This window comes from Budorcas taxicolor, chromosome 5 (assembly GCF_023091745.1).
Source record: "Budorcas taxicolor isolate Tak-1 chromosome 5, Takin1.1, whole genome shotgun sequence".
In the NCBI taxonomy this organism is placed as follows: Eukaryota; Metazoa; Chordata; class Mammalia; order Artiodactyla; family Bovidae; genus Budorcas; species Budorcas taxicolor.
In genome coordinates, this window is record NC_068914.1 from 144,399,167 (window position 1) to 144,413,204 (window position 14,038).

At 44.6% G+C, this 14,038-nt stretch overlaps 1 protein-coding gene across 3 annotated transcripts; it reads left to right on the forward strand.

Moving 5' to 3' along the window:
* The first annotated feature begins 206 nt into the window (after window positions 1-206).
* Window positions 207-13,991, forward strand: M6PR (mannose-6-phosphate receptor, cation dependent). Of its 3 annotated transcripts, none has more exons than XM_052639785.1 (7): window positions 207-268; window positions 7,598-7,777; window positions 8,801-8,967; window positions 9,963-10,072; window positions 10,498-10,628; window positions 11,877-12,003; window positions 12,434-13,991. In XM_052639785.1, exons 2-7 carry the CDS (start codon window positions 7,599-7,601, stop codon window positions 12,554-12,556), a joined length of 837 nt encoding a protein of 278 aa, XP_052495745.1. In that variant the 5' UTR covers window positions 207-268; window position 7,598; the 3' UTR covers window positions 12,557-13,991. The 3 variants fall into 3 exon arrangements, with proteins under 3 accessions (XP_052495745.1, XP_052495744.1, XP_052495746.1); XM_052639784.1 differs by lacking the exon at window positions 207-268 and adding an exon at window positions 529-683; XM_052639786.1 differs by lacking the exon at window positions 207-268 and adding an exon at window positions 529-683 and having other exon boundaries at window positions 7,616-7,777.
* The last annotated feature ends 47 nt before the right edge of the window (window positions 13,992-14,038 follow it).

Genomic DNA, 14,038 nt, shown 5'->3' on the forward strand with positions numbered 1-14,038 from the left:
CACCAAGCGACTAGCGGCTGGCACACGGCGAACCAGCGTCCCCTTCAGGCGGCAGACGTTCTGAGCCAGCACCAGAGCGAAGCGGTCGCGCGCGAAAACTACAGCTCCCGCCGCCGCCTGGGGGGCAGGCCCCGCCCCGCACTTCCGCTTCCGCCACCGCCCTCTAGTGCCGCCACCGCTCTCACGTGCCCCCTCCATCCAACCTACCAGGGAGCGTGACCGCGCTTGACCCCGCGTGACTGGGGGCCCGAGCCGAAGAAGCCTGGAGGTGGGACTCTGGGACCCCCGTTAGTAGAAAGGCAACCCGAAAAGGTGGAACTAAACTTGCAACTCTCGATAGGGATTGGAGTTGTTACGGTGGAGGGGGAGCCTAACGCCCACGACCGTGGCCAATCAGCATCCGGGATGATCTGCAAGGCCGGAAAGGGGAAAGGGGCCAAATGGTTCTGCGGTCACATGCCGCGGGGGTCTAGTGGGAGGAGCAGTTGCCCAGCGGCCGCCCAGAGCTTCCTGTTTCCGGTTCCCAGAGTGGCGCTCAGCTAGTCGCTAGGAGGGACGCTGGCTCCGCCACGAGCTCTGGGACCGGGGTCTGTGGCCGGCCCCTCGCTGGCCCTGTCTCCCAGCGACGGGCAGCTACTGGGCCGGGGATTCTGAGCTTTGCCTACTCTCTTTGCACGTGACATGTGAGTATGAGGGGCGTGGAGGAGGAGGGGCTGGAGAGTGCTCACCCCTCGTGGCTGTGACGGGGTCCGGGATCTCTTAAGTCTCGCTTGACCGGGTTTTAGCCCAAAACTCCATAAAAGGAGCCCGAGGGCAGGAAAACGGAGGCGTGAGGTTGGGGAGTCACAGAGTGCCCAAGGGTGTGAGGGAGAAAGGATCTCCAAGACTGGTGAGGGGATTTAAGTGTTTGGAAGGCAGGGAAAGGAAGATCGCTGGAGTCTGGAGTCCGCTCTAGGTGTTACCGCACACCCGTAGACTGGGTTTTGGCCCGCATCGTGGAGGGAGGTCAAGGGGCATCATTTGTAAAGGGTATGGCCCTCAGCAGTTGGAAAGTCGGGAGACTAGACGCAACGCGATTGTCTGGAGCCCTCGAAGAAGTTTGAGGGAGATGAATCGTGTTCCTCTTTGTAGGGAGCTTCCGCCCTTGGTCCATAAAGCTGATTTTCTAAGGCTTTTCAACGTTCAGTGGTTCAGCTAGTTAGGGCTACTCTTCCAGAAGTGTGAGCTGCTAGAGACTGGAGATAAGGCCGCCGTATCAAAAATGAGCCAAAGAGAAGAGAGTAGAAATTCCATTTACAAACGGAGAATGTTCATGGCTAATCTTAAAGGACTGAGAAAAGTGAGTACAGGGGCCCAGCGATGTAAAGTTCTTTCCAATTCCTGGCTCCATCATTGGTCATCCCATTGAAGGAGAATTTTTTAGCATTAACCCAAATGAATCTATCATTATAGAACAAGAAAATTGAAAGGGATGCTTCAAAATCTTTAAGCCTTGCTGCTTAAACTTGCACCTTGAGAATCTTAATTGTAGCACATTAAAAAGAGACTCGGAGAAAGCGGTAGCACCCCACTCCAGTACTCTTGCCTTGAAAATCCCATGGAGGGAGGAGCCTGGTAGGCTGCAGTCCATGGGGTCTCGAGGAGTTGGACACGACTGAGCGACTTCACTTTCACTTTTCACTTGCATGCATTGGAGAAGGAAATGACAACCCACTCCAGTGTTCTTGCCTGGAGAATCCCAGGGACCGGGGAGCCTGATGGGCTGCCGTTTCTGGGGTCCCACAGAGTCGGACACGACTGAAGCGACTTAGCAGCAGCAGCAGCAAAAAGAGACTACCCAGCCCTTGGATTTCATTTCCTTGTGTGTGCTTGCTTAAATGCTCAGTCGTGTGCGACCCTTTGGGACCCTGCCGGGCTCCTCTGTCCATGGGGTTTTCCTGGAAGGAATACTGGAGTGGCTTGCGATTTCCTTTTCTAATTCATCCCCTTACTGATACATTGTTGCACTCCTTTTTTAATCAGGAAGTTTTCAGAAAATATCATTATGCCATGATTCATTCCAGTTGCCTTACTAATAACTTTACACACCTTTTAATACTTGTATAACCTAAAGCAAGTAACTTCAGCTCTATAAGAATCAGTTTCCTCATCTGTAAAGTGGGGGAAATTATACCTGATTTTCTGGGTTGTGAAGATTAATAAACATAATCTAGATAAAGCTCTTAGTGCATACACCACGAAACCAAAGAGAAGCAGCTCAAATGTAGCCAAACCTTAAGAAGAAAGAGAAGACTATAAATTTGTTCTTATCCTATCTTTTTGAACCAATGAGCAAATAAAAGATAGCTCAACTCAACTAATGCTGACTACAGGGTGTTTAGCTGTTCATCTTTTCCTAGTTGTGTGAGAGTCTTTGTTCTAATTTGGGAAAAGAAATCCTCAACTGTTAACAGATTAGGAACTAACTTTGAAGCCAAACAACACAGCCTTCTGTGTGAGCATCCCTCCAGAAAACTGGTCCTAGAAAAAAAGATTATCAATCTAATAAAGGGGCTTCATTTCATTTTAGTCAGTTGGTCACGTTGTGTTGTGAGTTGAGCAGTGAGTTAATTTAGGGAAGATAGCAGTTGGAGGTCTGGGTTCTTCATTCTGCCTTCTATTCTGTGAATTGTGAGAGGTCACTTCCCCTTCTTGTTTTGTCAAAAAGAAAGCAAGACTTTGGCTGCCTGCTCTGATCATCCCAAAAAATTAATGTGAAAGAAGATGTACATATAGTGGTTAAGTGTAGATAATGAGCTCAGAGCCTGACTACCTGGTTCACACTGCTCGCTTAGTATGTCTAGTTTTCTCATCTGTAAACTAAGAATAATTGTATTTGCTGCATAGGGTTTTGGTAAGGCTTAACTGGTTAATGTATGTTAAATTCCTAGCAAAAAGCAAGCACTCTGTTAAGTATTTTCTATTGATGCTTTAAATGTGTTTATGAGACTTAAATGTGTTTATGAGAATCTTAAATTTGAGGGGCTTCTCAGGTGGTACTAGTGGTAGAGAACCTGCCTACCAACGCAGGAGACTTAATAAGAGACTTGGGTTCGATTGCTGGGTTGAGAAGATCCCCTGGAGAATGGCATGGCAACGACTACAGTACTCTTGCCCAGAGACTTCCATGGACAGAGGAGCCTGGCGGGCCACCATCCATAGGATCACAGAGTTGGACAAGACTGAAGCGACTTAGGACACATGCATGCTCAGACTTTGGGGTTAGCTATACTTACTCTCTGCAGACACTTTAATATTACTACAATGAATTGATGTTTGGATAACACCAAGTCAGGGAAATGACTTCCCAAGTATTGATTGCCCTAGTGAATGTGGGAAACAGAACATCAAGTGTAATTTTGTATAACTCTTTCTTGTGGCGCCTTGGAGGTATGGTGACCCACTTCAGGATGAAGCTGAACATCTCTTTCCCAGCCACTGGTTGTCAGAAACTCATTGAAATGGACGATGAACAAAAACTTCATATCTTTTCTGAGAAGCGTATGGACACAGAAGTTGCTATTGTCGCTCTGGGTGAAGACTGGAAGAGTTGTGTGGTCCAAATCAGTGGTGGGACCAGCAAACAAGGTTTTCCCATGAAGGAGATGTCTGGACCCATGGCAGAGCCTGCACCTGCTACTGAGTAAGGGGCATTTCTGTTACAGACCAAGGAGGACTGGAGAAAGTACAAATCTATACATGGATGCCAGTTGAGTGTTCTCAATTTGGTCATCGTAAAAGAGAGAGAAAAGGATATGCCTGGCCTCACTGATACAACTGTGGCTCATCACTTGGGGTTAGCAGAAGAGCTAGCAGAATCCACTGTGGTCTCTCTGTGTGGCCGCCAGTATGCTGTGAGATAGCCCCTAAACAAAGAAGGTGAGAAACCTAGGACCAAAGTTCCCAAGATTCAGCATCTTGTTATTCCAGTATTGTGCAACACAAATGTCAATGTATTGTCAGAAGAAACAGCATACTAAGAAAAATGAAGAACAGGCTCCAGAAGATGCTCAACTTTTGGCCAAGAGAATGAAGTGGGCCAAAGAAAGACTCCAGGAACAGATTGCTAAGAGATAAAAGCTGTCCTCTCTCAGAGCTTCTATCTCTGAGTCTTGAGTCCAGTCAAAAATCAGATGTTCTTAAAAAAAAAAAAAAGAAGAAATGGTCTCAGAGTAACAAATAAGTAAGATCAGACATCAAAAAGAAAAGTATGTTTAGGATAGTGGACAAAATTTATTCAGGTACCTATTAGTATCTATTAAATTCTGCTTATTTTAAGTTTTAAATAGAATCAATGGAATCAGTGGACCAGCATGAAGAAGAATTAGAGGACTTGCCAAAGAATTGATGCTTTTGAACTGTGGTATTGGAGAAGACTCTTGAGAGTCCCTTGGACTGCAAGGAGATCCAACCAATCCATTCTAAAGGAGATCAGTCCTGGGTGTTTTTTGGAAGGAATGATGCTAAAGCTGAAACTCCAATACTTTGGCTACCTCATGCGAAGAGTTAACTCATTGGAAAAGACTCTGATGCTGGGAGGGATTGGAGGCAGGAGGAGAAGGGGATGACAGAGGATGAGATGGCTGGATGGCATCACCGACTTGATGGACATGAGTTTGAGTGAACTCCGGGAGTTGGTGATGGACAGGGAGGCCTGGCGTGCTGCAGTTCATGGAGTTGCAAAGAGTCAGACATGACTGAGCAACTGAACTGAAAGAGTATTTAAGCCAAAGTCTAGACGTGTAGTATGAAAATATTTTATGGTAAGCGAGAAAAAGTTGGAAGAATCGAATCTTTGTATCAGGAAAATTGTTGATACTTTATAAAATTAACACATAGCAATGGCCTGAGGGATGATTAATGAATACCAAAGTGAATTCTTACCAAAGTAAATCAGTGTATCTTAGGTGTATAAAGGGGCTTCCCAGGTGGCGCTTGTGGTAAAGAGCCTGCCTGCTTGTGCAGGAGACATAAGAGACGTGGGTTCGATCCCTGGGTCGGGAAGATTCCCCAAGAGGAGGTCATGGCAACCCATTCCAGTATTCTTGGTTGGAGAATCCTGTGGACAGAGTAGCCTGACGGGCTTCCCTGGTAGCTCAGCTGGTAAAGAATCCACCTGCAATGAAGGAGACCCCCGTTTAATTCCTGGGTTGAGAATATCCCCTGGAGAAGGGAAAGACTACCCACTCGAGTATTCTGGCCTGGAGAATTCCATAGAAAGAGGAGTGGCAGGCTACAGTCCGTGGGGTCGCAAAGAGTCGGACATGACTGAGCGACTTTCACTTTCACTACAGTCCATGCATAGGTGTACAAATGAGATTAGAGAAAAGAAAATGAGTTTGGAAAAGAGAGCCACATGTTTCCATGCCTAAAACAGTTCAAGCATCATATGAATTGGGTGCGTTAATTGAAAGTGACTTGGTGATTCTCAAGAGTAATCAGCAACTGGAATGTAGGAAGACAGTTATACTTAGTAGAAATCAAGAAACTCTTGAATTTCATGGCTTGAAGTGGGTTTTAGAATACTCACTCAGACCACTCATCTTGACCTCATGAAGTTTGTTCATCCTATCATTTAAATGGTTGAATGATTTTTTCAGAGATGAGACAGAACAGATAGATGTCAAATCTTAGGTGCTGTGGTTATGTTAATCTCTGTTCATCATTTTTGTGGTAAGTATGAACAAAGACTGTTAGATGCTTCTGAATATTAAAACAAGGACGTAGGGCCCAAAGTATTCAGGTCTCTTTCTCTGTTTTACATCTTTCTTAATAATTTAAACTAGAAGCGTCTGACTCCAATGCAGGAGACCCAGGTTCAATCCCTGGGTCGGGAAGATCCCCTGGAGAAGGAAATGGCAAACCACTCCAGTATTCTTGCCTGGAGAATCTCATGGACAGAGGAGCCTGGTAGGCTACAGTCCATGGGGTCGCAAAGAGTCGGACACGACTGAGCGGCTTCACTTTCACTTTCAGCCCTTATCAAGTGTTCATTGTAATTCAAGTATTATCTTAGGGGGAGGATTTAAGTAGTATTAATGAACTAGTATTAAACTTTAAATAATGAGACATCTCAACCTAACTTCTAACCAAATGCTGGAGGCAAGGATATCTCCATCAGGCTGTCGTAAGTAATTCTTTTATGTTCTCTGCTTTCCCTTTTCTCAGCCCTATAGTTATGTTCTGAAGGTCTTACCTATGAATTAGACTGAAAGTGATTGATTTATATAGTTTCTTGACACAGGTGATAGATAACTATTAGTATATGTTTGTGTGTATATATACAGATGTATGGGTTTTCTGATACAAATATTAATATGTGTGTGTGTGTTTATGTATAGATGTATGGGTTTCCTGACACAGGTGATAGGTAGATACTAATATCTGTGTGAGAGTGTGTGTGTATGTAGTTGTATGGGTTTCCTGACACAGGTGATAGGTAGATATTAGTGTGTGTGTGTGTTTTGGGATTTCCTGATACAAGTAATAGATATTAATATGTGTGTATGTATGTATGTATGTGTGTGTATATATATGTATAGATGTATGGGTTTCCTGACACAGGTGATAGGTAATTATATATGTTATATGTATGTGTGTGTATGTGTATAGATGTATGGGTTTCCTGACACAGGTGCTTTGGCACAGAGATACTGAAAGGTACTATTTGTCATAGGTGCCAAAGAATCTTACTGTTCAGCAAGATCAAAATACTCTTCATTGGTGACACTTAAGTATTTTCTAAACCATTGATTGATTCTTCTGACAATTTCTAGGACCAAAAATATATTCTTGTTTTATGCACACATTGCAGAAATCTCAACAACTGCCTGTATACACTAACTCTGCCCCACTAACTCTGCTGTCCACTTTGTTGATTGCACAGGAAAGGAGCACAGTAAGGACAGGAAATTAGAGTGGTGTCAGGTGAGGGAGTTGCATAGAAAGAGTCTTTTAAAATATGTTCTAAGGCTTCCCTAGTTGCTCACTGATAAAGAATCCACTTGCCAATGCAGGAGACACAGGTTCTATTTGTGGTCCAGGAAGATTCTCCCATGCCCTGGAGCAGCTCATCCCATGTGCCACGACTGCTGAGCCTGTGCTCTAGAGGCCAGGAGGCGCAACTACTGAAGCCCACAAGCCCTAGAACATGTGCTCCACAACAAGAGAAGCCTACGCACCACAACTAGAGAGTAACCCCCGCTTGCTGCAACTAGAGAGAAGTCCATGCAGCAATGAAAACCCAGCACAGCCAAAAATAAATAAATGAAATTGTTTTTAAAAATAAAAGTTTTGAAAAGAAAAAGAAACCTGGAGACTTAAACATCCAATTCTGTATATTAGATAATGGGGAAAAAAGAACTTGAAACAGAGACAAGAAAATAAAGCCCAGCATCATCATAATGAAGAAAACTGGCCAGTGTAAAGTAATAGGTGGTGAGTGGAAGACTAACGGGTTAAAAAAAAAATGCTATTCATTTATTACACATTGATGTGCTCTGTTTCTTTCCCTGATCCTCTCCCTCGTCCCCGAAACACACACTCCCTGTCCCAAAAGGATGTCCCCCCTCCACAGCTCCTGGAGGACTGGCCTGCTCCTGCTGCTGCTCTTCTCCATGGCAGTCAGAGAATCTTGGCAGACTGAGGAGAAAACATGCGACCTGGTGGGAGAAAAGGGTAAAGAATCAGAGAAAGAGTTGGCTCTCCTGAAGAGGCTGACACCGCTATTTAACAAAAGGTAAATGAGAACCTTAAAGGCCTTGAGAAAACAACTTTATTAAAGAATCTTCTCTTACTGTATTAATTCTTTTATATATTACTACTGAATATAGAGGGGATACATGTATCATAACCTCCTCTGAGAGGTGGTTCTAATCTGTACTTTAACAATATTGGCCTTATTTGGCCATGCTGTCTCTCTTTCCTCTATGATGGAGAGCACGTGCTTAGCCCAGTGTTCAGCAGTGATGTGCAGGTACTTTATGCAGAAGAGTAGCTGTTTGTAAGATTGGACCCAAGAGACCAGCTTTATATTCAGAAGTATCAGATGAACATATTTAGGCCTACTACAACATCATCGTAAGGGCTTCCCAGGATGGTTCAGTGGTAAAGAATCTGCCTGCCAAGCAGAAGATGCGGGTTCAGCCCCTGGGTTGGAAAGAACCCCTGGAGAAGGAAATGGCAACCTACTCCAGTATTCTTGCCTGGAGAATCTCAGGACAGAGGAGCCTGAAGAATATATTCCATGGGGTCACAAAGAGCTGGACACTGAAAATGAAAGTGAAGGGGGCTTTCTTGGTGGCTCAGACGGTCAAGAATCTGCCTGCAATGCAGGAAACCTGAGTTTGATCCCTGGGTTAAACATGACTAAACAACAACAATAACACGTCATCATAAGTGTCAAGAATCTTCAGATATATAAATCTGAAGATAATCTTTAAGGAACTAGGATATATATCATGAACGTACACCCTTATTCACAGGGAGGTACTAGCTAATACTTTAGGGTAGTCCAGAACAATTATTCTAGAAATATCTAGAATACTATCTGTCTTGGAGGCTGTATTTTCATCAGTCATCATCAACAGTTAGTCTGTCTGGGTCATAGTGAACCTCATGATGCAAAAGATACTGTTCACTAGGACATTTAGCCATGATGTTTGATAAATAAGTTGAACACACCATTGTTTGAACAGAGGCTGCTGTTTCTAAGGCTGACCGCTCTAACTGTCCTTTTCCTCCTCTGCATTTCTGCTTTCAGCTTTGAGAGCACTGTGGGCCAGAGCCCAGATATGTACAGCTATGTGTTCCGGGTGTGCCGAGAAGCTGGCAACCACTCCTCTGGGGCAGGCCTGGTGCAGATCAACAAAAGTAACGGGAAGGAGACAGTAGTTGGGAGATTCAACGAGACTCAGATCTTCAATGGAAGTAAGAGTCTCCCTGTTGATCAGCTCACTGAATCCCTCTGATAACCCTGTATGTCTCAGCCCTAACCAGGCTGTGTCATTTGGGTGTGTGTGGTTCAGCTCATCTGAGATACCTGCAAGCCACGGAACACCCAGCTCCACCACTCCTCCACAGCCAGGGCGCAGGACATTTATATGTTTGTGTTAAAGTGAGATTAAGCTTTCTTGAAAGCCAATCAGTCTATAATCCCCACCAACTTGAGTTATGTTGATAATATTTCTCAAAAATCAAAATCATTGCTGGAAAGGACTATGTGAGCAACTATGGTTTATTTTATACCCTTAAGCAGATAAATAAGTGCAGATTGTTGTTCCTGTAAATAACATAATAAAAAATAATGTCAAGAGTTTGGGGCTGGGGTCAGAAGATGAGATTTTTGATCCAGATCACATTTATTTATCCTGTGACTTTGGACAATCATTTGACACTTTGTTTTCTCATACACAAAATTGGAAGCATAATCCTTACTTTGGTCACCTCACATGATTATTAATCAAATGATATTTTGCAAAGAAATTTGAACAAGTAAATACTGAAGAAGGAAGTATCCCCAGTCTTCAGAGTCATTCACTTTGAATTTATCTGTGGTTAATTTAAGATCTTAGGCTTTCCCTTGCCACCCAGTAATTGAATGGAGCCTCTCCATATTAGCAGGTGTTCAGAGAACGTGAGTCATGACTAAGTGTGGATCATAATTGTATTTGCACTATCGGTTGCCTACCTTTAGTATGGGAAATCAAGATTATTCTTGTATGCATATCTGGTTCTTAGTTGTCTTAACATGAGAACTCAAGCTGTTGTAAAGGGGCGGGTTTCAGTTGGTATTTCTGGTACACCAGAGCTCATCCTGAGGGGTTAACTAAAACCAACTTCATCGGTTCCATGCTTCCACAGTGCCCAGGTCTGTCTCTGCTTTTCCCCCACCCCAAAGCTCCTTTTGCCTTGTCCGTCCTCAGGTAATTGGATCATGCTGATCTATAAAGGGGGTGATGAATATGACAACCACTGTGGCAGGGAGCAGCGGCGGGCAGTGGTGATGATCTCCTGCAATCGACACACTCTAGCGGTGAGGCACCCCAGGGCCTGGGAGCCTAGAGAGGAGATGAAAAGACTGGCCTGAGGTGGGACAGAATGTCCAGAGGGAACAAGATAATTGGGGTGGATGGGAGAAAACTAGACATTCAGGGACTTCCCTGGCAGTCCGGTGGTTGACTCCCCACTTCCAGTGCAGGGGACGAGAGTTCGACCCCTGGTTGGGGAACTAGGATCCCACATGCCATTTGGTAGCAGCCAAAAAATTTAAAAAACCAGAAGTTCAGTTTTTTCCTGAGTCATAGGCGTCCATCTTCCATCATACATGGAAAATAAGTTCTTAAACCAGGAGGAAGCAAATGTTTAGGGGGAGGTTTGTGGGTTTGTGCTCCTTTTCAGACGGGCGTCAGAAGCAAACACCTTACCACATAAATGTTGTGTCTGTCCTCTTGCCATCAGGACAATTTTAACCCTGTGTCTGAGGAGCGAGGCAAAGTCCAAGATTGTTTCTACCTCTTTGAGATGGACAGCAGCCTGGCGTGTTCCCCAGAGATCTCCCATCTTAGCGTGGGTTCTATCTTACTTGTCACGTGAGTCCTCCTTCCTTTATCAGTCCAGACCTTTTTTTTTTTTCAAACCTTTTTTTTAACTCAGCAATCAGTTGAAAGTATATGGGTCCACATAGTGTGTGTGCATTTGTATGCTATATTATAATTGGAGGGGAAAGAAGTCTGTGAATATCCTCTTTAAACTCTGCAAGTTTTAAAAAATGAGACTTAATGTTATATTCCCAATAAATATATGCATTTGGAGATGGGGTTTTTTCCCTACTGGAGTACTAGACAGTTTTTATTCAGTTCAGTTCAGTTCAGTCGCTGAGTCGTGTCCGACTCTGCGACCCCATGAATCGCAGCACACCAGGCCTCCCTGTCCATCACCAACTCCTGGAGTTCACTCAGACTCACGTCCATCAAGTCCATGATGCCATCCAGCCATCTCATCCTCTGTCGTCCCCTTGTCCTCCTGCCCCCAATCCCTCCCAGCATCAGAGTCCTTTCCAATAAGTCAACTCTTCGCATGAGGTGGCCAAAGTACTGGAGTTTCAGCTTTGGCATCATTCCTTCCAAAGAAATCCCAGGGCTGATCTCCATCAGAATGGACTGGTTGGGTCTCCTTGCAGTCCAAGAGACTCAAGGATCTTCTCCAACACCACAGTTCAAAAGCATGAATTCTTCAGCGCTCTGCCTTCTTCACAGTCCAACTCTCACATCCATACATGACCACAGGAAAAACCATAGCCTTGACTAGACGGACCTTAGTCGGCAAAGTAATGTCTCTGCTTTTGAATATGCTATCTAGGTTGGTCATAACTTTTCTTCCAGGGAGTAAGCGTCTTTTAATTTCATGGCTGCAGTCACCATCTGCAGTGATTTTGGAGCCCCGAAAAATAAAGTCTGACACTGTTTCCACTGTTTCCCCATCTATTTTCCATGAAGTGATGGGACCAGATGCCATGATCTTCATTTTCTGAATGTTGAGCTTTAAGCCAACTTACTCTCCCATTATTAGAACTTTTGAAGAAATTGGACTGTTTATCTAATGGTGACTGTTCTCAACCCTAAATGAGTCACACACTGTCTTTTTTCTGATCCAAAGGTTTTCTCAGGCAGACAGCACTCTTAATTGGTTTTCGCAGGCTCTACCAGCCCCTTTTTTTTCAACTGACTACCCCTTTTTTGTTTTTCCATTTTTATGGAACAGAGCTTAGGAACCAGGCAACAATGAATGAGCTTTACTGATTCTCAGTTTTTGAGTATGGGTGTCTTTCTCCCTCACAGGTTTGCATCACTGATCGCAGTCTATATCATCGGGGGGTTCCTGTACCAGCGACTGGTGGTCGGAGCCAAAGGAATGGAGCAGTTTCCTCACTTGGCCTTCTGGCAGGATCTTGGAAACCTGGTAGCAGTAAGTAACAGGGCAGCTGGGAGACAAAACAGATGACCGACCATCTGTCCTGGTTTGCCCAGACTTGAGGGTTTCCTGAGATAAAGGACTTTGGGGTGCTAAAACCACCCCAAGTTCCAGCAAACCAAGACAGTTGGTTTCCCTAATACAGGGTAATAAGCAACATAGCACCTTAATGTCTGACCTTCCAGACTGACTGGAAGAACGGTACTGTTGCTTAGATTTATGAATCTGATCCAGCTATTTGGGGGCTTACACGAGGAGAGGGTGTTTCCCCAAATTCAGTTTAGGCCAGTCACTGGAGCTTTGGGGTTTTCTCTTCATTATTCCTGGAGACAGTTCTTGCCACCTTCTTAGACCATAAACACACTGTGCCCACCTGAAAGTTGCTGATTTCACATGATCACTTCTTTTGCTCTTCCCTCTATAGGATGGCTGTGACTTTGTATGCCGCTCTAAACCCCGAAATGTGCCTGCTGCCTATCGTGGTGTGGGGGATGATCAGCTGGGGGAAGAGTCAGAAGAAAGGGATGATCATTTGTTACCAATGTGATTGCACTTTAGATGTCCAGCTTCTTCAGCCCCCAAACCAAAGCGTCCTCCGGCAGATTTCTGAAGCAGTCTCTCATCTCACCCTCAATCTCACTCTTGCTTTCTGGTTTGCTTTTGGTTTGCATCCACCTGTCAGTAGAAGAAATGCCTTTCCCTTTGTTCCCTGTTTGGTTTTCCCTCCTGAGAGGTACAGCTGCAGGACAGAGATAATAGGGCCAATCACAACAGAGGCTGTTGCACTGTGTCTTCATAACCAGAAAGTACAAGTAGAGGAGTGACTGTGAGCAAAAGGGTGCGGCAGGCTCCCTGACTCTTTTTTAAACACGTTTTCATAAGTTTTTGAGACACTGGATTTCTTTAATTAAAAAAAAAAGAAACATTATTTATAGGTTTGATTGCTTTCATGCTATTACTCTGCCCTACAGTAGTCTCCATGAGAGTCTGGATGTAACTTGCTGCTGGGAACTGTTTTGCAGTGATAACTTGGTCACAATCCAAGGACTGCCGTTTGATCTGAGCTGGAGAGGTTGTAGACTTAACTTCTCCCACCTTGGGTCAGGATGGAAACTGAAATTTCCCAGGATTACAAGGTACCAAACATCATTGGCTGGCCCTGGAGTGACCTTACAGCTGGAACTGGGCCCTGGGTCGTCATCTTGGGTTACTGGTCCATCTGCAGCTAAAATACCTAATCCAGAAGTGCAGTCCATTGGAAGGGACACTGAAATGGACCTCCTGTGCCACCAGGGTTGCAGAAGCGGGAAGTCTGTTTACCTTGTAGTGGGATATCCTTGACGGCTTGCTTCTCCTGCTTGCAGTCAAAGCTGGCAGAGCTTTTCTAACTCCTAAAATGTTCCCTCTACCAGTATTTCTAAACATGTTGAACTTTCCTTCACAGGCATTTGTGTGTGTGTGTGCGTGCCCTCCTTTCTCCTGAAAAGGGAATGGAAGCAGAAGTGGGACACGCAGGGCTCTGCCATCTTCGGCCCTGGGTGCAGGCTCCTGCCACACCCGTCCTTGCTTCTGGCTCAGGGATGTGTCTTCTTGCCCAGCCTATCTCCGTGGGGAGAGGGCCTTAAACCTCTGATGCTTCCGCCCTTCCATTTAGGCCACGTGCCCAGAAAACTGGCCTGATCTTTGAGAGACAGGGAGCCTGGGGCACTGAAGAGGAATGTGGCTCCCCTGGCCACAAGGACGGAATCAATAAGCAGGGGGCTTTTTTTAGCCTTTAGGCAAGAAAATGAAATTATTTCATCTTTGGACTTTTAGATACTATTGGAATGGTATTTTTTTCTTTTCTAAGCAGGGAAAATGGTGTTATAAAAGCATTTTTCTGTTACGTGTTTGCATTCCTCCGCATACTCTGGTGTTTTAAAAATGCGAAAAATATATATACATTTTTTTGTACAAAAACTTAAAGATTAAAAAAAAAATGGCCTAGTCATTTGTGTGGAAGAAGCCTGTAACATACACTGGAATGATG

Bases quoted from the DNA above. Each gene is read 5' to 3' on its own strand.
- M6PR (XM_052639784.1), top strand. The intron at 7,778-8,800 runs GTAAATGAGAAC...TTCTGCTTTCAG, and splicing joins ACACCGCTATTTAACAAAAG to CTTTGAGAGCACTGTGGGCC. The intron at 10,073-10,497 runs GTGAGGCACCCC...TCTTGCCATCAG, and splicing joins GCAATCGACACACTCTAGCG to GACAATTTTAACCCTGTGTC.